The sequence below is a fragment of the Suillus paluster genome (assembly GCF_016628075.1).
Source record: "Suillus paluster strain FC165 chromosome Unknown EDB91scaffold_48, whole genome shotgun sequence".
Lineage (NCBI taxonomy): Eukaryota > Fungi > Basidiomycota > Agaricomycetes > Boletales > Suillaceae > Suillus > Suillus paluster.
The window spans coordinates 24,570-45,391 of record NW_024537608.1 but is presented as its reverse complement, the minus strand read 5'-3'; the positions used below and the strand labels follow the sequence as shown (position 1 = coordinate 45,391).

Here is a 20,822-nt window from a genome sequence, read left to right as displayed (position 1 = left end):
TCGATCCAGGAGGTGATGGAGATATTATTCCTGCCTTGGCAGCCATTGCCTGAGGTAGTCGTTCTGACTCTGCATTTTTTAATACTTAGCTTTCGTTCGAAAGACATTCCAACATTTTACATGAACTTGCCATTGTTTTTGGGAGTTGCAAGGGCTCAAATGACCCTTGGTCTTGCTCAGTAAGTATCTTCAGGAAAGTCTTCCCAAGGAGGTGGGGCCTGAACAGGTTCAAGTGTCGGTGATTCTGGGGGAGAGTTAGGCATGGACCTGTAGGCATGTCGACTCGTGCTGGCAAGTGGGACCTTGACCCATGTCTTCCTACCTTTGCTGCCCCTTGCTTCTACCCTGTGGGATTTCTGCAATGGGGTGCAACGACCTATCTTCATTTTATTTTTTAATGTTGCAAGGAAAGCATTAGCTCAGGAAGGTCAAACTGAATTGTTATTCCATCATCATATTATGCAGTTTGGTTGGCTCATTACCAATTCATTTCCATGAATGGCGTTGCATCCATTATAGGTAGATTAACCAACTGTTAGGCTTTGATCAAAGTTGAACTCGCGACCATTATTCCTTCCACTTTGCTTATCCTCAGCCCATTCTGCAATCTTATTCACCATGGCAAGATCAGGTCATTCCACTCAGTTGACTTCTAGAAGACACAGAACGCATCAACCACAGTCACAGAAGCTCACGGAAAACGAAATTTCAGAGCTGAAGAACTACCTTCCTGAGTGGACTTCTGCAAAAAGGAGCGAGAAACGGGGAGTTTTCAATGCCATAGCTCGAGCGGCCAGGTTATTTGCTCCTAAGGTCGACCAAGGACAATGGAAAAAGAGGAAGCAGGTGATACATCCTTGTTGTGTTGAAAAACTCGATTTTTCATGTCTGATTCTTCCTCTGCCTCTTAGATGTATAAAACTTGGTTGTTCAACAACAAGAAAAAGAAGGAAAGGAAGGACATGATTAAGTATGGGAGGAAATGGACGCCTAGGCAGGTGATCTATCAGCAGAACAGAGAGGAAGTGCTAAAGAGGATCGAGGACGAGTTCGGGGCAAAGCCAGGAGGTCAAGACATGTTCAAGCATTATCAAGCTGTGGTGAAGAAGGTCATGGCCGATTTGTCCGAGGATGAGTTGGAGAAGGTGAAAGAAACCGCCGAAGAATGGTCCAACAACTTTCCTCCTCCTGAGACACAGGCGCAAGTCACCCGTAAGAAGGGACCTGTATATATGGAGCACTTTTCGAACGAGATGTGGAGACAATGCGGGATGAGAGTGTTTGTGTTGTCGGCTTGGAAGAATGAACGCGGAGAGGTGCTGTTCGGGATGTCAGTGAATTTTATCCGTCATCGCAGATATTTGGTCTCAACTTATTTCACATAGGCACGATGACAACGAGGCATTAGGGGATGGGGACAGCTTCATGAAGACTAAGGACTGGGAGGACATAGAGCCGGTTTGGCAGGAGTATGCGCAGGAACAGTTCAGTGAGTGTTCCCGCTGTGGAGATGAGAATGATTTCATTGATCGTCGGGATCATAGGTGGCGAGGCATGGGATGGAGGGCGACAGGTGAAGGGAGGACGAAAAAGAATGAAGAAACCGGTGTTCGATCTGGAATTGGACGGGGATGGGATGCCGTTGCTTCCGGACATCACGGAAACAAAACTGGAGGAGAAGAAGGCCATAGTGAGGGCTTTTCTTACAAAGCACTATAGTGAGTCTGGCTTTGTAACTTCCTAAGAGAATCTCTTTAATGTAGGGTACAGGGATCTGTTCTGGGATTGACAAGGCCGTCGTGCCGTGGAGTGCCATCGTACAAAGTCAGGATGACTTTGTGGCCAGACAATATCTTCCGGAGGATGTAAACTTGAAGGAGCCTTCCAAGTTGCAAAATTGGGATACCACCGCCTTGCTCAATTTCTGGTATGCTCGTCAGAAAACGGGTGAAGGTCCGATGTTCCTGTTCAAGGCATGGAGGAACAAAGAAGGCGACATGGTAGATTCCATTGTATCCGAGAAATCACCTCCTCGTCTGAAGCGTAAGAGGGTGATGATCCGGAGACCTCGGGATTCATCAACCGAATCCGAGAGTGAGGCTGAGGGCCCTGGCGATGTTGAACATGAAGTTCCACTGCCAGCCCCGAAGAGCTTCCGGAGGAAGAAAGATGCGATTGAGGCACCAGCGAGAACAACTCAGAGTAAGTCAGTGCAACAACCATCTGACAGAGTTACTAGAGCAAGGGGCAAAAAGTAATGTACATGTACCATTGTCTCATATGTCACTATCAATGTTATTCAATCGGTATTCAATTTACATGTGATGTTAATGTGGTCAAAGATTCTGTGGTTCACCGAGTAATTTGAACAAATGACCATGTACCGAGTTCCGGGCAAAGAATACCGAGTTCCAGGGTCCAAATACCTGAGTTCCGGGTATCAATTACCGAGGTCCAGGCATTGAGGTCTGGGCAGGTACTTGATTCAGGGAACTCGGTATTTGTTACCCGGAACTCAGAACTCGGAACTCGGCACTCGATGCCCGGACCTCAATTCCCTGGACCTCAATACCCAGAACTGCGATATTCGGTGTTGGGTACTCTATGCCTGGAACTTGATACCCGGAACTCTTGATCCAGGCAGAGAATACCGAGTTCCGGGTCCAAATACCGAGTTCCGTGTATCGATTACCGAGGTCCAGGCATTGAGGTCCGGGCAGGTACTTGATTCAGGGAACTCGGTATTTGTTACCCAGAACTCGGAACTCGGAACTCGGCACTCGATGCCCGGACCTCAATACCCAGAACACGATATTTGGTGTTGGGTACTCTATGCCTGGAAATTGATACCCGGAACTCTTGATAGATTACTTATTCTACATGGCAGTAATGTAATACCTCTGTGTTCCAGTAATTTACATGTGATGTGACTATGTTATTGAAGATTCGGTATTGTACTGAGTTGGTACTTTACATGTGATGGTATCGAAAATTCAGAAGTTTAGTTTTGGTTTCGTTCTTCACACTGACGAATCATGGAATCTACCACCTTGAGCATTTCGATGCTTGCCTGTTCAGCTCTTCTCAGCCTCTGTAGCTCAGCATCAGCCCTCTGGAGCTTGTCAGATGTATCCGCCCAAGTGATTCGAAATGGTCGCTCGGCCTTGATGAGTAGTGGTATGGAAGGGGCCGGAAGACCTCCATTAACTTGTTTGTAGCTGCTGAGTCTATCTTGAAGGGATTGCACTGAAATGAAAATAAGAAAAATGATAGATATAGTAGTATACCAATACTCACATTCGGAGTGTTCGAATGACCCTATTGGCCGGAACTCACGAACCATCACATGCAAATCTTCATTTGTGACCTCCGGATGTGCTGGATCGCATTCGGCTGGTCTCTCATTCGCTTGCGAGATAAATTAAGTTTCGATCGAAAAATGTGTAGAATTTACTTACATGACATTGAAACTTCAGATGCGACCGGAGACTCACACCGTGCATAGACAGAGCCCAGCTCATCATCACAATCAATCAGATCCTCATCAGGCCCAAGGTACAAGTCCAGGTCGATGTACTGAACCGGTTGATCGTATTGAGCCGGAGGTAATTGATCTGTATGAGTTTAGTGAGCATGCATGGTAATATCCAAGTGATAAATGTACCGGGGATTGCAGCCAACACTCCCGGACCACTGGACGACACGGAATCATCTTCTATGTCATCATCCGGCCCAAGGTATAAATCATCTATGGCATGTAAGATAAAAACATAGATAAGGGATAGTACAAATAGATCTTACCTGTTGATGTCCCGGACTGTGTTGAATCATCTACGTCCATTGAATAATACTCGGTCGCCGGAGGATCGTTAAATCTGACTGTTGGATGTGAATTCATCTTGTGAGGGACGGAAGTACCGATAATTGATTGTATACTTGAAGTTCAACTGAAGTCCGGCAACTTCCGAAAGTTGAACCATTGCCAAACAAAGCCAAACAAATCAACAAAGTTTTACATGGCCGTTCAACTGCCTGTTTTCCCTCTGAAACTTCATCAATTTCACATCTGATTCAAAGATTTACACATCTTTCTCATCATTCAACATGTCCACTGCAGCTGAAACCTCTTTTGCCGAACTTAAGGCAATCACTAGGCAGATTGTTGACATTGTCCGCGCGGCTCGGCTCCTCCCACCCTGGCAACAGCCACTTGGCTCTGAAAGCACAAGTCACTGAACTGGTGGTATGTGGTTTTTCCTTTTTTTCTTTTTGTTTTCTCTAATGTCCGGGCAGGCTAAGGCCGTCCGGGACCATGAGGCTTCACCTTGCATTCCGGGCATAGTCTTGTCCTGCTCCAAGGAGTTACTTCGCGTTCGGCAGTTGTCCCCCCAGGATTCGCCCAACTGGCACAGCATCGGCCATAATGATCTTCGCCTCCAGAGGCACAGCTGGCGCCACAAGGTCTCTGCATGGGAGGCTTTAGGCGACCGGACATTCGATCTTCCGGTCGATGCCCCCAAATCCCCTGACACTGTCGCGGTCGACCTTCCCTCCCCACCTGCCGTCGCTGGCAGCATTGCCAGCCCATCGTCCGGCACTATCGACGAGTCCCGGGAGAAGCGTAAGGATAAGGGTAAGGGTAAGGCAGGCGTTAGATGCTGACCCGGAACCTGAGGCGGACAGGGAGTAGGAAGAGGAAATCGCCCCTGATTTTGGGACCCTCCTCCCAACCGCCGAAATCCGCGATGAAGAGTCGCAAGAGGGCAAAGTCAGCTCGGGTTGTGAAGTCAGCCGAGTTTGTGGAGTCCGAGGACGAACCTGTGGACAAGGTATGTCATTCCGTTTGTTGTTTTCGTTGTCACTCATTATTTTGCAGCCGGCTGCCCAAGGAGGGCCGGTCGTCTTACTTCATCGTCTCACCTCAGTCTCGCCCCTGGATCCCCAAGAAGAGACCTTTCGGCCCTGCGAAGGTATGTCTAATTTATGCCCGCATCACTCCTGGTCATCTGTAACATCGTCAGGTAATTGCCGGAAGGCGTGCGGACGTCGCCGGGCAGACGGACTCGACGTCCAACACCCCTGTGGTCACCCCGCTGGTGGCACCAACTGTCATCGATGGCCCTGCTGGAAGCCCTCCGGAGGTCGTCGAGCACTCGGACTCGGCGTCCAATACCCCTGCGGTCACCCCGGACGTGGCGCCAACTGTCATTGATACAGATGACATTCTCATTCCCGGACCTGGTGAGTACTTTGAAAATTTATTGGGCGTCCTTCAACTAACTGAACAAACAGAACAACCCATGCTGGGCTTGCAACAATGCGGAGTTGCCCTGCACAACCCGGTTTGACAAGAGGACTGGGAAAGGCCTTCTCTCCTGTGTTTTCTGCAACACAAAGAAGGTAAAGTGTTTTTCCGTCACCCTTGGAAGTCCACCAAAACAGTCGTGAGGGTAAGTCGACCACCCGGAAGGCCAGGTCCCGGACACCTTCCAAAGCTCCATCCACCTCCCAACCAAAGGCCTGGACCCGCAGCCAATCTCGTGGTGTAGCCGGAGCTACCGGTGCTGGTGCTGCCGGAACTGCCAGTGGGTCTGCTGCGACCGTGCCTAAGACGCGCAGTCGCAGCAAGACAATAACTGCTGTCAAGGCACCCGCCCCACCACCTACACCCTCACCTGCACCAGCTCGTAAGTCTTTCGAATTTCTCATCATCATCTTATCTTATTCCTTTGTAGCAATTGCATCTTCGAGTGCCTGCATGCCTCGTGTGGCTCTCGACGTCCCTATGCCGGACCTCCATTCCATGGCAAGAAGTATTCGCGATAGTGCCGAACGCATCAAGGCTCTCGAGGATCTTGTTGCCGAGCAGGGCAGCCGTATCGATACCCTCAGCAGGCTCCATGAGAGCCTTCGACGCCAAACCATGGAACCCCATCCCTCATTTCCCCTTCCCACCACTCCGGCAATTGCAACGTCTTTGTTGCTTGATCAATCCGTCGCTGGAACAACGTCACCCTCCCAATCCGCACTCCCTCCTCTCATTGATATTTCGATTGCAGTGGAGCCCACACCCTCGAAAATTGAGGATCGCTCTGCCATCGAGGGTCTTTCATTTGAGCCGAGCCAAGTTCAACCAGCCCCGGACCCATCACCTACTCCCTCAACTGCCGGAGCAATTTTGGTGCCGGATGATCCACACAACCTTGTCCCAGAATACGACTCTGGTGATGAGATGGATGTTGAGGTGAAGGTTGAAGTTGAAGGTGGTGATGAGGGTCATCTGGTCAAGGTTGAAGGTGAAGGTGATGATGAGGGTCATCTGGGCGAGGTTGAAATGTCTACATAATTTGGTAGTTAGATTTCTGTAAATGTTCTTCAAATGCATTGTACCTCTGCTATACCCAAAGAATGAAATCGAGTTCCGGGTAACTAATACTGACGTCTGGGTAACTCATGCCGATGTCCGGGTAACTGATATTGATATCTGGGTAACATCCAACGACGTCCGGGCAACTGGTATCGAGTTCCGGGTAACATCCATCGATGTCCGGGTAACTGATATTGACATCCGGGTAACTGATATTGAGTTCCGGGGATGTCTTAAATTGGACAAATGACTGAGTTCCGAGTTCCGGGCACTGAGGTCCAGACATTGAGTTCCAAGGTCCGGGCATTGAGTTCCAGGCATTGAGTTCCGAGTTCCCAGCATTGAGTGCCAAGTACCGAGTTCCGAGGTCTGGGCATCGAGTTCCGAGTTCTGGGCACCGAGTTCCAGGCATTGAGTTCCGAGTTCCCGGCATTGAGTGCCAAGTACCGAGTTCCGAGGTCCAGGCATCGAGCTCTGAGTTCCGGGCACCGAGTTCCGGTCATCAAGCACCAAAATACAACTTGGTGCCCGGAACTCGGAGCTCGATGCCCGGACCTTGGAACTCGGTACTTGGCACTCGATGCCAGGAACTCGGAACTCGATGCCGGGAACTTGGAACTCGGTACTTGGCACTCGATGCCGGGAACTTGGAACTCGCTGCCTGGAACTCAATGCCCGGACCTCGGAACTTGATGCCTGGACCTCGGTGCCCGGAACTCGGAACTCGGTCATTTGTCCAATTTAAGACATCCCTGGAACTCAATATCAGTTACCCGGATGTCAATATCAGTTACCCGGATGTCGATGGATGTTACCCGGACATCGGTGTCAGTTACCCGGACATCGGTGTCAGTTACCCGGACATCGGGATTAGTTACCTGGAACTTGGTACTCAGTATTAGGTACTTGATGATTTGTCTAATTTACGAAATGTTGTATTCAGGCTTTCATGTTTCTCATTTCAGTGGTTGATGATAGGTGTATGCACTCATACAGTGGGTATGTACTGGTGCCTACATCAGCACACTGATTAGTATGTTATCCAACTATCTCAGCCCACTGATGTTTATAACACTCATTCTTCTGGGCCCACCCGTCTATATGATATCAACCATCTCGGCCCACCCGTCTATATAATATACTACTACCTCGGCCCATACATCTATATAATATACTACCACCTCGGCCTATAGGTCTATATGATATGTATCTGGGCCCACCCATATATGTGATATCCAACTACCTCGGCCCACCCGTCTATATAATATCTAATAAATCGCTCTCTTGGCCCACCCGTTTATATGATAACAATTACCTCGGCCCACCCATCTACATGATATACCCCTAAGTTGGCCCACCCGTCTACACAATATACTACTACCTCGGCCCACCTGTCTATGTAATATACCCTATGCTGGCCCACCTGTCTATATAATATACTACTACCTCAGCCCACCCGTCTATATCATATATAATAAACTGCTCCTCCGGCCCACCCATCTATATAATATACTACTACCTCGGCCCACCAGTCTATGTAATATACCCTACATCGGCCCACCCGTCTATATCATATATAATAAACTGCTCCTCCGGCCCACCTGTTTATATAATAATACCACTACATCGGCCCACCCATCTATATAATATACATCTCTCTTCAGCCCACCTGTCTATAATATACATGTCCATCCTACTCTACATATTACCTAGATGGGCCCACCCATATTCATCGGTAATAATATCCCTCCCGGCCCATCCGTTAACATCAAAGATATCTTCATCATCGGCCCATGGTCCGCTGGCCCGTGTTATATGGGATATTATGCACATCAGTTGCCTCGTATAATATGGAGTTTGTCACTGAAGGGGCTCCTCGGTGCTCATCTAGAACTACCCAGTGTCGAGGACAAGGAGATCAACCGCATGTGCGCGGTTCAGCATTTTTATGAGGGAATGACTGAACAGCTGCCATTAGAAGAATTTACCGGACAATGGTGCCAGGCCCAGTTTGAGAAAAGTAAGTTAAATGTGTATATCTGAGCTGACGAGATGCTGATCATGTCACCGTGTCACACTAGTCGAGTTCAGAGTTCCTCTCCACACTCTGGATAGAAACCAATCAACCACTTATGTGGACCGCTCTCACTCCGAGTCAGATTCCCGCATAGACATACTCGACTCCATCAAGGCTACAATGGATGTCTCAAAGACATAACAGCACTTGGGCTGGTGTTTGTCTACTGCTCGCCGCATGGACCCACCTCATCGGCTTTTAACAACGCATGACATTGATAGTGCTTTCAAAGCTGTGAGGACAGAACAGGGATCTGGCAGAAAAATAAAGAAAGTTGCCATTGAAATTGTCAATACTGTACGTGCTTTGATGATTGCAAGCCGTCTGCACTGATGTGACATCAACTTGCAGGCTGTACAGAAAGAGAAGCAAGCACAACGACAGGCAGGTACATCTTCTGTGGGCAGGTATACAAAGGAGCTAGAAACAGTCACAAGCAAGTTGCGCTGCCCCAACCATCCAAAGCTCAGAGAGGACACATTCTGCTGGGTCAATGCATCCCAGCCCGACGCTCCACACTATCTGTTGTGCACCCGGGACCTACAGGAGTGGGCTAAATATTTGGTATGTGAAATACTTATTTGCAGCCTGCGAGGATACTACATAATGCTCATGGATTTTAGCACGAAACGTGAGATCCAGACTTTGTCACTTTACCCAGGACATCTCCGAGTCATTTCAATGAAATTCAAAAGACACGTAAGGAGCGAACTACGTCATCGCTCCAGAGGGTGCCCACCAAAATCATACCACCCATCATCCATAATCATATCCACCTCCCACCTCCCACTAATGACACAATCTCTGACGGAATGCTTGTGAGAGAACAAGAAAAGGGCTATATGGCTCCCCAACTGCTCAAGAGGACTTTTGCGCTCTATATGAAGAGCGATGAAGAGTCCGACGACGACGAACCTCCGCAATGTATTGAGGATGTCCTTAGGACCGTCCATTCTCGCTACCCTGTGATGAACTTTCCCCAATATGCCAATAAACTGAAGGACCACAGCATTTTTTATTTGCCCACTGCAGCTCATTTCAGTGTTAGGGCCTGTACAGCGACAGATTATTACACAGATTATCGCTTTGGATTATTTGTACAGATTATTCCCACACAACCTGGCGTGACTTTTCGGTGCTTTCCGCCATCACCTAGATGTCACTCACCCAAACCCTAACGTAGGGGCAAAATTGCGCTGACATCATACCATGTCTCGTCCAAAGGACCTGCCACAAAGGCTCCATCTCTTGCGGACTGTTGCAGCAATGATTGCACAGCTAATTATTACAATTGCTGTAGCCTATATTACTCCATACCTTGACAAAGAGCCATATCATACTTCTATATTGTCTGGCTTCGCATGGGTCCAGGAACTTCTCAATGGACACCCAGAAAGGATCAAAAATGAACTTGGGATGCGGAAACATGTATTTCTTGCACTTGTTCAAGAACTACGGGACTCTGGGTTGGATGACTCAAAATTTGTCACACTTGAAGAACAAACAGCAATTTTTTTGTATACCTGTGTCACGGGCCTCAAAAGTCGACATGTTGCTGAGAGGTTTCAACACTCACACACCATGATCACAAAGTACTGTTTTTTTTTTTGATGCTTGTCTGCTTGACTCAGAAAAAATCAGGTACTTCAAACGAATTCTTCTTGCTCTCTCGTCTTCGCCTTTCTACAAGAGATATGTGTTTTTGCCAAAAGAAGATTCTCCTATTCCACATGAAATTCGCAAGAACCCCAAGTTTTTTCCATACTTTGCAGGAGCTCTTGGGGCAATTGATGGCACTCACATCAACTGCTGCCCCTCTGCAGATGAGAGGCATCTTGCACGTAACCGAAAAGGAGGAGTCAGTCAAAACTGCCTGGCATGCTGTTCTTTTGATCTTCGATTCCAGTATATCCTCAGTGGTTGGGATGGATCAGTATCAGATGCCATGTTGTTCAATGAAGCTCGGTTGATGGATCTGTTTGTTCCAAAAGGGAGATATTATCTTGCTGATGCAGGGTTTGGTATATGTGAAGCACTGCTTGTGCCTCACTGAAATGTTCGCTACCATCTTGCAGAGTGGGGTCGAGCTGCTGTGAGGTTTGTATTTTCAAGTCCTTGAATCTGTTCACAAACCAACATCTTCTGCTAGACCAAAAAATTCGTATGAATTGTACAATCTACGACATGCACAGGCACGAAATGTTGTTGAATGGATTTTTGGTGTACTCAAGAGATGATTTCCAATACTCACAAACCCACCAGAATATAGCATGACCTTCCAAGCTCGTATCCCCCCTGCACTCTGTGCTGTACACAAACTTATCCAGATTCATGACCCAGATGAAATACGTGAATTTGATGATGGTAGTATTGATATCTCGGAGTTCGAGAATGATAGGGGAGATCTAGCAGAAGGACCAGGAAATTTTGAAGAACGAGAAGCAGCAAAGGAACAAAGAGAAGAGATAGGAAACACAATGTGGCGAGACTACCAATTATTCCTGTGGGAACATCAACGAGCAGGTAGACGAGCAGGTAGAAGGCAGTAGAGGTCAACCTAATATATCCTCGTAGAAGTAAAAAAAAATTATCGACTATTGATCTGCGTGATTTTTCGGTTGATGAACTGAGTGACGAGCATTGTCATCTCGCATTACCATATATGCATCCGCAGCACTGACATCAGTCTGGAAGGCTTCAATGAGAGCAGCCATTTCATCACCAGTGAGATGGGTCTCAACATTCTGGGCATGCTGCATGGCACATTGCCTTTGAATTGGTGATGGAGTGAGAGAAGATGGCTGGGCTTGAGAACTTGAGTGAAATGCATCAGTGAAGTCCGAAAACTGGTCAGCAATAGCAAACAGTGCTGCGGCACCACTCGCACGATGCCTCTTTGATGCTGGACCCGAAGTCGAACTGGTGGAAGTAGAAGTGGAGATGCTGTCAAATTTTCACTTCAGAAGGGGAGCCGGAGTGTGACTTTGACGGGGTGGAGTTTTTTCCCAAGGGATAAAGTCTTCGTCATCCCCACTCTCATCTAGAGTGTCCTGAACATCTTGAGACAAATTCTTGGCATGCTCAGGCTCAGGCTGCAGAAGACCCTCTTCATTCAGAAAATCAAGATCAGGTGACTGCTCGCGGGACTCCTCCAGTGCTGCGTGAAATGCATGAGTTCCTTTCGAAGCAGTGGTGGACAAAAGATCATTGATTTCGTCAAAGTGTGGCCATCCCCTGTTGCAAAATGGTGCAGCATCAGGGCGCTTCTTGAATCAAAAATGAGATACATAGTATACCACGAGAAAAAAATCACACCTTGACATATGCAGCCCATACTGCCTCTGATGTACTGTCAATGCCAGCACCAAGCTCGTTGTCCCAAGAAAAGCCAGACTGAGCCTTGATATCAAGAATGATCTTGTGCTTTTTTCATATCTGAAAATGTGTGAGTTGCATCAAGAAAAGAATAGGTGCACGTACTGCAGCCCACTTGTTCTTGCAAGCACGAGAATCTCTTGCAACAGGTGGCACCCATCCTTCCTTCGGAACTCCTTTGGGGGGCTCAAGGAAATGAGCAGTCACAGCTTGAAAGACTCCAATCTTGAAGTTCATTCCATCACCAGCCTCTGATCTATGTGAAGCCAGAAACTTGATCAGGCTTGAGGTGTGATCTTTGGTCCAATGGGTCCAAGTCAAACAGGTTGTTGAGATTTCAGCTGGTGCATTTTCTTGCACTGCCAAATGAGTTTTTCCAGTCGCTGCCGCTGATTTTAGCTTTTGTGAGCGAGCCATATCTGACGGCAAGAAGGTTCAGCACTGGAGTCACACTGTATGTCACACAAAGGTCACACTGGAGCTCACACCGCGGGAATAATCTGTGCGAACAATTGTACAAATAATCCATCATATAATCTGTTGCTGTACAGGCTCTTAGATTCTATGAAGAGAAAGTCGGGATGTCGGAGGGCTCTGCATATACCTTTCAAAGCTGTATTTCTAAATCTCACACAAAGGTGGAACTTGCAAAGGAGAGAAGGCAGGCTAAAGGGAAGAAGAAAGCACAGGCCTGTGGTAACAGGGATGAAGAAAACATCCCCCCTAGTAGCTTATGATTGTCATGCAGCACTCTGAGCATCATTCAAGCTCTAGTGTGAAATTTTAAATATCCTTTTGTTATTGATAGGCCTACATAATCTAGGAAGGACTAATCCCCAGCTCGAAGACAACTGGAAACAATGTTTAATGTACAGTCAGCGAGAACTTGAACATGATATAATTTAGATTTGAAATGAAATTTTTTTGTCAGTCACTGGGTGTAGTCGCTGAGTAGATATGGGTTGAACAGATGAGAGAACACGGTCAAGCTATGTTAAGATAAACCCACTGAGAATCTGTGCACCTCACACATTAGTTACATATATATGGCTATGCCTGTACCTATGAACTTTATGATCCTGGCAAGCTGACATGCTCAAAATTCAATCAGGCTGTGCCTTGGTCATGTAGTTCAAGATATAACTACATGCGTGCACATTGTATATTCAGCATCTGCCTTGGTTCATCTCTATGAATTTGTTGTACCATCACTAGCCGTGACTATGCAGCCTCATCTTAGGTATGATCTGGGCTATGGGTACCATATTCACCAAAATCAGAATATATTAATATATATGACATATTGATAGATCAACCACAGTGCTACAGTATCACATATGTGCACCTTCGACTGCGTCCACTGATATTGTTGCTCCTCCTCACTCAATATCCTTCATCCAAGTATGTTTGGCCTCCCGTGCCCACCAGGGATTCAATCCCCAAGCCTGGATCCAAATCCCCGAATCAGCACAGGTTCAAATATGGAGGGACACCGCTGCACGCACCCAACCTGATGTCCCACCACATGAATCACAGATTGACCCTGCTTTTCCAGGCCAAATTTGAATGGGTTGTCACGGACTGTACAGTGCAGAGTCCATGATGCGAATCGTGATGGACCCCATGCACCTATGCCTCCAATGGGGAGCAAAGCCATACCAAGGAATACTGTGGAACAGTAAGTAACATTCCTTCGACAGTTTCAATTGATGTACATTGTCGCACAGGGACAACACAGCACAGTCAAGAGTGAGGAACCAGAAAGGGCAGCCGAGGAGAGGTGCTGAAAGGAGTTGGTATGTCAAGAATGGTGCATATATGCACATAGACTCACCTGTACAATGCAGAAACTGACCTTGCGAACACACACGCTCACGTACTGATGAGCATAGCCGAAAACAGTCGACAGGACACCCATTCTAGATCCCCTCTTCCATGAGAAAGGAACAGGAGATGATCGCACAGACACTCGTGCTCTCAACATTCATCATCACAAAGTTCAGAGGATAGTCTTTCTCGCCCGTTATCAAGCAGTGTGAACCGGACTTCTGATCCACCGGAAATGGATGACTCGCATGTTAGTGAACTTCTGCGGAGCATCCGAGAAGATCAGCTTGAAGACCGTGCCAGGCTCGAATGCACTTGAAGGCTCTCGTACGATCCAACCCAGTCGTCAGTACAAGACCAACCAGAGCTTTCGGAAGAGGTGGTGCTGCTATTGCAAGACGTCGGGGTGTGTATCAGAGAGCTGCAGCCCAGTCTGATGACAAAGAGGCCATGAATGATGAAGACAGGACCCGTGAAGATATCACGAAGTCGAAGAATTTGCTATCAAAGACCGGACAACATGCTAGAAAATATTTAAAAGTGAGTACACTGTGAAGGATTGTTGGAACGGATAAAAGGTGACACCCTGTAGACCCACATTACAACAACCTTCCATAGGATTTGTGGTATGAAGACGAAGGACAAATGGCCCTTACTGTCAGGAGGGTGAACAAAGAAACCCAGATACAGATGAGATATATTACACACTGGATTTTGCCAGCAACGTGCAGGATGCGACAAACATCAAAATCTTCAGCAAGGCCGCAGATGTGACATGGAATGAAATGCAGGTTAGTGTATTTTATCGCAAGTTTGAAGAGTTCATGCTGGCATCTATGTCCATGGAAAAGTCCTCTGTATTATCACTGAGACAATCATCAAAAATCGCTTACAAATGAAGTTCGGAACTTACTCAAATGACCAGAGATTTCTAGGGGGACTGCAGCATGCTCAAGATGGTCCAGTGGTTCCCGATGCTTGGCCAGTCGACAGGTGCTTGACCAGTGGAAGTGGAAGGCACTACACGGACTGCAGGAGCTGAGACTGGTGGCCGCAAGAGACCACGCCCACACTGGAAGATAGCTGCTCTAGTGGGAGCGCGAGATCCCCCTCACGTTGATGTTCCACATGCACGCTGAGCCAACATAGACTGGTTGATGGCTTGGTTGCGCTGGTGTTGCTGAGAAGTCACCATCGAGATGATCTGGCCGTTCAGATCCTTCGTTATGCATGCCCCGCATTTACAAAGCACCTCGCGGCGATTAGATAGTGTGCTTTTATTGGTAGACTAGAAAACAATCAGAACAACGTCAAAAATTTCATTATACAAGACTTACCTCATTTCTCGCCATTGAGCGTTCAGGAATGTTGGTAGTAAGAGTTCAAGTGAGGGACTTACACGATTTTGCAAGAAACCCTTGCCCAGAAGTGCAGATTGGCCTCTCTGATGTCTGTCCTTATCAGTACAATACAGGTGGTCACATGGTGCAGCTATCTGGGCCACGTTTTGATGAAACTGGTCATGTATTTCAAGGAGGAGTCAGCTATTTACAAGATAGGAAGCTCATGTAGTCAACGGGTTTGAGTTGATAGATGCTAGCGAAGTAGCTATAGAGAGACGAAGAAATGTTCAGACTGCTTAGTTCGAGGCCAAACTTTGTCAATTCAAGGGCAAAACACAGTGAGTGATGCTAGACCAAATGGACCCGTGATGGCCAACATCCAATGTGAAAAACTGCGGGAGAATGATATAGGACGCGCTGGGCAGTCGATGATAACTGGCATGCAATGCAATCATGTGATGTACCCGCCCGAAGGTTTGACATGCAGTCGGCAATGACCAACATACAATGCAAAAAAACAACAGGACAGATACAACGTCTGGAGCGAGAGGGTGCAGAGCAGTGCAGTCGACAATGGTGATGTTCATGAGATGTACCCCCCCGAAGGTTTGGCATGCAGTTGGTGATGACCAACATGCAATGCAAAAAACAACGGGACAGATACAACCTGAGAAGAGGATAGTGCACTTGAACCTAAAGTTGAACACAGTTGATTCGGGTTGAAATGTTGAACATTGAAAATAAATTATTTATTGTTGTTTGTTTGTCTGTCTATTTGTTGTTTATTTATTTGTTGTTTATTTATTTGTTGTTTGTTTATTTTTTTGTCTGTACTTAGGACTTTCAACGGGCACTGCAGGAGCACAACTGAGCTGCAGTCTAGATGACTATTTTATATTGTACATTTCATTTGCACTTCCTCTGGCAGACCCTTCATTCCTTTGATATTATACCTTATTAGTGATATGATATTATTTGCCCACCTGGGATGCTCACCTTAAATATAAACACTTGCAGTGAGGGCACAATGCTGTTCATCCGATAGTGTGTTGAATAGCATTTCCATAGCGACATGCTCCGTAGTAGCTTCGGTAAGTTTAAAATCTAGATCTTTGAATTCTCTGGAGGACATTTCAGTTAACGCCCACTTGAACAAAATGGCTGTATAAGTAACAGCGGTCGGAGATTCTGTTTCATGCCAATGTGGTGTTTGTATTGCCTATCGTGGAAGAGTAGCTGCTGGATGTAATACAATATTGCTACATTCCCAAAAGGAATATCAACATTTGTTCCATTGACCTGAATAAAGTAACATGAGCGGTCATCGACGAGAAACGAGAACAAATGATGGGGATTGATGACACCTCTAAGGAAGAAATCATCTTGAATGAGACTCTTGACAAACTTTTTCACTTCCTGTTTGCTCTCCATGTGCATTAACCAGTGTAAACCATATCCCCAGAGCATGGCGCTGCGTGTGAGAAATTGTATGTTTTTTCTAAGTGTGGTGAGAGCGGTGCACAGTTTGACAATCTCTTTTTTGCCAGCTTTCATGGTGGCCCAGGCGGTAAGTTCAACTGTGCTCGATGAGCAACGGACGGTCTACGGTGAAGTTCAGAGACTTACTGCTGTGGGACACCTGGGCTGTAATACATGCCCTTGCCATCCTTTCTACATCCGAGTTGTCACTTGGCAGGAAGGAGCTGTCAAAGATACTCCTCTTCATCTGAAGCAATGCCTTTGCCTTCACATCACCTAAATCGGCAAGACCAAACATAATTGAAGGCACCGGTTGAGCGGCTGGCACAGAAGATAGCACAGGAGATGGCACAGGAGGTGGCGTGGGAGATGGTGTTACCAGTGTGGGGGGCGGCACACCCGGCACAGGAGGCGGGTTATCAAATGCTGCGCTTTGAGATGACCCCTCACCTTGTTCTACAGCATGAGAGAATATATCACGGTGATGACGCCATTGTGAGATGGTGTAGGGTGCATGATGAACCTGGGGAGAAGAGAGTTGGGAATAGTAAGCCTCATTGAGCATGGACTGGGAACCTAGTAGTGGCGGTCCCCCCTCGATTACAGGATTATCAAAATCAAAGGTGTTATGCCGCACCCAGTCAAATGGCTGATCAGGGTGTTCATGCTGTTGGTACAAGTATATGTAAGTCACTGATAATAGGATTGGCTTTGGTACTAGCCTACCATAATGACCATATCCTCAGAAGGAGTCATTGTCCGGAGCGTCTGGGGCTCTGGATTGTTGAAGTTGTCCCACCACCGCAGTGACTGGTCTGAACCATTAGTATCTTGGGGAGCGGGCTGGGAAGGCTGAGTATCCAACATGATCGCAGGCCCCTGGTGAGGCACACCGTTGTGATCATACTGTGTTGTGGTGATCCATTAGATGGGAGGATTCGCTGGTGGAAAACGATTCGACAGATGAATAACGAGTGTTACAGCATAACACTCGTTATCCATCTGTCGAAACAAAAGAAGGTATGGCGAGTCCTGCACAAGTGTGATCAGGCAGCGGCACGAAGTTTGAACCTGAAACAATTCCAATCCTAATATAAGCCAACTCAGAGTTTGCTCAGTATGGCGACCGGGTCACGGTACAGGTTACTTGAGTACCATGGTGACATGCAAAGTAATATAAAGTAATGTAAAGCAATATCTAAGTCTGAACCGAGCATGAATTGGCGTGATTAGATTGCTTTAGATTGCTATATATTACTTTGTATCGTAATGTACAGGAAAGAAGCATTGGGCTTACAAAATACTACAAAATCTACTAATATCTAAGTCTCACTGGTTTACTGATGCCAGCCCCCCGCCACTGACTCAGAAAGTCAGATGAAGGCTGCCAGCAGTGCGAAGTTTGAACCTGAAACAACTTCGAATTCCTTTGAGTCACTCGGGCTGAAGCCTGATATGATAATCCTATCCGCAATTCAAATGAATCACACCTGACTCAGAGTTGACTCAGTACGGTCGTGGCAGTAGGACATTTTCAACTTGAGGTGATCTGGGCGAGTTCCACACGTGATAGATGGCGGCGCAAAGTTACCTGAAGACTCTGACTTCGGATTTTCCCCTGCATGACCAATCCACCATGGTTGATATTAATATTGTGTTAATATGCGGCACTACTACACTAGACAAGGAAAGTTCTCTACTGTCTTTCAATCCCCACTGACTTGATGTTCATAACTTCACCAGTGAACGTCCTCTCAGTCCCGGTCAAGTCATACTATGATGCAGTAGCAGTCAGGCTGGTACTGTACACACCCATCTCACCACTCCTCCAAGCTCGGTCAGGAAAGTCTAGTTATGATCCCGATAGCAGTGATGAGTCTCCTCAAATTATCGTTCAGACTCCACCCAGCTCTCTGCCTGACCCTGCACGGGCCCGTTGTGGGTACAACAAGTGCAGCAGGAGAGAATTCGATCAACTACACAGTTGGGTCTTTGCTGCCTGCTGCCTCACTTGGAAACAAGCATGTTCGACCCTTAAGGGGATTGCTACTGGGGAAACACTAGTCTCTGTCTAAAGCGAACCTATAGGATGAAAGATCCGCAAAAGCGGATGAAACAGATAGGATGCAAAACGTACAGATTTGTCAGATGGAGCGGATGGCACTTGCGGATGGGATGGGATGCGAATCAAAGTTGAAGGAAGTACATTAAAGGTTGGATGGATAGTGGGTATATAGGTCAAAGCGATCTTCTGGTAAGGTGCAGGAAAAGTGGGAGGAAGTTACATGAAGTAAGTATTTTTTGAAAACCTCCATGCTTATAGGGTACAGTATTTTCAAGGAACATAGAGATATAGGTAGCGAGTCTAGACCGTGCCATAAGCTATCCGGAAAATAGTGGAGTGTGAGAGGATATGTTTGTGTTCAGTCAGTAACAAGAAAATGCGTGTGAGTACGTACCAATGAGGTAGAATGGATGTGGACAGGACAGATATGGCGGATGCACGAGCTATAGGGGGAGATCCGAAGGTATCCGCATGTCATCCAAAAAGCGGATGGGTATCAGATGGAATGGATAGGTGTCGGATGGATGCCTGATGCATCGGAAAAGTGGTGGATACAAGCCTAGCATAGGGATACTCCCTACACCGTGACAAGAAGAGACGCAGCCATACAGTAGCATGTCCCATATGCCCTGGCAATCGTCGACAATCACCACCATCCAGTGACACCTCCCCTGATTCAGAACATGAGCTCTTTGCATTTCCACGCCCTCCTTCCAACTTAATGAAGCGCCTGCCTGCCCTTGCAGGGCGTGTGCAAAGAAAGTTCAGGCCTTATGCGAAACCACATGGTTTCGTGCCTAATGCATTAGAGCTCCGCTTTTTTCGAAGGTGTCTCGAATCTGGTGACAATGATATGAGTCTGGCGGACATCAAAGTGGTATGTTATCCTGACGTACACTGTTTCATAGAAATTGACAAGTCCAACACCAGGGCAAAGATATCCTCATGGATAGCCTGAAACTGCTTGTCTAAGAAGACTATCACTCAAGCTGTCGCTGTAAAGGAAGCTGATTGTGAATCCAAGCGCATGGCAGTTCTGGGAACGGCATGGGCGGTTGAGGCAAAGGACCAATACCAGGCACTTCTTGAAATGATCGTCCAAGAAGAACTTGAAAGATATACCATCAGCGCTAAAGAAGCTGCCGTTCTCCAGAGTTTCTTGGTTGGATGTAGCTGGGAGGATTTCGAAGTTGCCAAGGACTTCGATGTGGGTGCACACAGTCACAATTCCAGGTCATTAGCTGTTGCCGACTTAACCCTGAATCACATTGAGGGTGTTAAGTCGTGTCTGCCAGAGGAAGATGTTGATTTGACATCCGACGACTTCGAGTCTGATGGCTGAGGTGCAATTCCGAATTTCCTGGGCTGTTTTTTGTTGTAATACTTACTGACATGACGTGACAAGGCAGGAGTTGTTCATTGTCAGCGGTGACCTTTGGATTGTTGTAAATGCGCACCATCATTATCTGGCAGATGTGACCATCATGCATTCATTTCTTGTATCCGCCAGAACTATAGCCTATAGATTATCAAACACATGTATCCTTGATGAATGATGAAGCTAGTACTTGAGCGAAAACACGAACTGCAGAAGTACATGGTGTGTGCTGCAGACTAGTAGCGGACATGACATCAGAGAACCAGTGAAAAGATGAGAAGGTTATTTAAAGCAATATATTGCAGAGCATTGCAACAATCTTCGTATATCTGCTGACCGGCCGCTCAGACATGCAACAGTTACTGTTCCCAATTCATCCATCTCGACTCCAAGGCTTTTTCAGTGTCTAACACTTTGAAACTCACTGTTCTCCTTGGCTCTGGCTGTACAATGGCTTGACCGTGGTTTGGCGAGTCCCGCAGTGGTAGGGCTAGGTTCTTGGAGAGTCACTGTGTTTCCATTGCCATGCTCTACTACCCACTGGCCCAACTCAATTCTTGTCAATGGGCATCCTGTTACTCCCCTGGCCCTTCGTATAATGCGCGGATGGACAGGAGCAGTCTTTTGAAGTCAATCACGTTGTGTTTGCCTCGGACTTGGGCAGTGGCACAGGACAAATTCCAGATATCCCAAGGCAGGTATGTTCGTTCACAAATGTAGGGCTCTCAAGTCAAAGCTAAGTGCGTATGTAGGACGAGTTCGAGGGACGGATATTACATGCTAGCAAACACAACTTTGCTACTGACCATGCAGGGAAAAAGGTAGCTGTTGTTGGGGCATGCACATCTGGTAAAGATCGCATCATGAACAAGTTGTATTTTCTCTGTTAACTCAAAGATTGTTTAGTGTAT

General features: G+C 46.9%; 8 protein-coding genes across 8 annotated transcripts; 5 read left to right on the top strand and 3 right to left on the bottom strand.

Annotated features, from left to right (window-relative positions):
* Positions 1–618: 618 nt before the first annotated feature.
* EDB91DRAFT_1084048 (uncharacterized protein) lies at positions 619–2,258 on the top strand (the record flags this gene model as incomplete). The annotated part of the gene is made up of 5 exons (XM_041315703.1): positions 619–846; positions 912–1,330; positions 1,386–1,489; positions 1,545–1,718; positions 1,771–2,258. The coding sequence occupies 5 exons, from the start codon at positions 619–621 to the stop codon at positions 2,256–2,258; spliced, it is 1,413 nt and encodes a 470-aa protein (XP_041174720.1).
* A 743-nt stretch (positions 2,259–3,001) lies between these two features.
* On the bottom strand, positions 3,002–3,898 carry EDB91DRAFT_1084047 (uncharacterized protein; the record flags this gene model as incomplete). The annotated part of the gene is made up of 5 exons (XM_041315702.1): positions 3,002–3,246; positions 3,298–3,408; positions 3,459–3,614; positions 3,665–3,748; positions 3,802–3,898. The coding sequence occupies 5 exons, from the start codon at positions 3,896–3,898 to the stop codon at positions 3,002–3,004; spliced, it is 693 nt and encodes a 230-aa protein (XP_041174719.1).
* Positions 3,899–4,281: 383 nt separating this feature from the next.
* On the top strand, positions 4,282–6,617 carry EDB91DRAFT_1084046 (uncharacterized protein; the record flags this gene model as incomplete). Its single annotated transcript, XM_041315701.1, has 8 exons — positions 4,282–4,639; positions 4,684–4,829; positions 4,890–4,970; positions 5,022–5,241; positions 5,353–5,450; positions 5,519–5,687; positions 5,736–6,328; positions 6,408–6,617. 8 exons carry the CDS (start codon positions 4,282–4,284, stop codon positions 6,615–6,617), a joined length of 1,875 nt encoding a protein of 624 aa, XP_041174718.1.
* A 2,004-nt stretch (positions 6,618–8,621) lies between these two features.
* Positions 8,622–9,622, top strand: EDB91DRAFT_1250894 (uncharacterized protein; the record flags this gene model as incomplete). The annotated part of the gene is made up of 4 exons (XM_041323282.1): positions 8,622–8,741; positions 8,796–9,008; positions 9,068–9,075; positions 9,106–9,622. The coding sequence occupies 4 exons, from the start codon at positions 8,622–8,624 to the stop codon at positions 9,620–9,622; spliced, it is 858 nt and encodes a 285-aa protein (XP_041174717.1).
* A 1,409-nt stretch (positions 9,623–11,031) lies between these two features.
* Positions 11,032–12,236, bottom strand: EDB91DRAFT_1250893 (uncharacterized protein; the record flags this gene model as incomplete). Its single annotated transcript, XM_041323281.1, has 5 exons — positions 11,032–11,070; positions 11,126–11,363; positions 11,403–11,710; positions 11,760–11,867; positions 11,925–12,236. 5 exons carry the CDS (start codon positions 12,234–12,236, stop codon positions 11,032–11,034), a joined length of 1,005 nt encoding a protein of 334 aa, XP_041174716.1.
* Positions 12,237–13,450: 1,214 nt separating this feature from the next.
* On the top strand, positions 13,451–14,916 carry EDB91DRAFT_1084043 (uncharacterized protein; the record flags this gene model as incomplete). The annotated part of the gene is made up of 8 exons (XM_041315700.1): positions 13,451–13,497; positions 13,547–13,615; positions 13,818–13,896; positions 13,968–14,186; positions 14,265–14,312; positions 14,378–14,437; positions 14,572–14,639; positions 14,796–14,916. The coding sequence occupies 8 exons, from the start codon at positions 13,451–13,453 to the stop codon at positions 14,914–14,916; spliced, it is 711 nt and encodes a 236-aa protein (XP_041174715.1).
* A 1,070-nt stretch (positions 14,917–15,986) lies between these two features.
* On the bottom strand, positions 15,987–17,335 carry EDB91DRAFT_1250892 (uncharacterized protein; the record flags this gene model as incomplete). Its single annotated transcript, XM_041323280.1, has 4 exons — positions 15,987–16,110; positions 16,164–16,566; positions 16,616–17,135; positions 17,195–17,335. The coding sequence occupies 4 exons, from the start codon at positions 17,333–17,335 to the stop codon at positions 15,987–15,989; spliced, it is 1,188 nt and encodes a 395-aa protein (XP_041174714.1).
* A 1,919-nt stretch (positions 17,336–19,254) lies between these two features.
* EDB91DRAFT_1250891 (uncharacterized protein) lies at positions 19,255–19,875 on the top strand (the record flags this gene model as incomplete). The annotated part of the gene is made up of 2 exons (XM_041323279.1): positions 19,255–19,410; positions 19,507–19,875. The coding sequence occupies 2 exons, from the start codon at positions 19,255–19,257 to the stop codon at positions 19,873–19,875; spliced, it is 525 nt and encodes a 174-aa protein (XP_041174713.1).
* Positions 19,876–20,822: the final 947 nt, after the last annotated feature.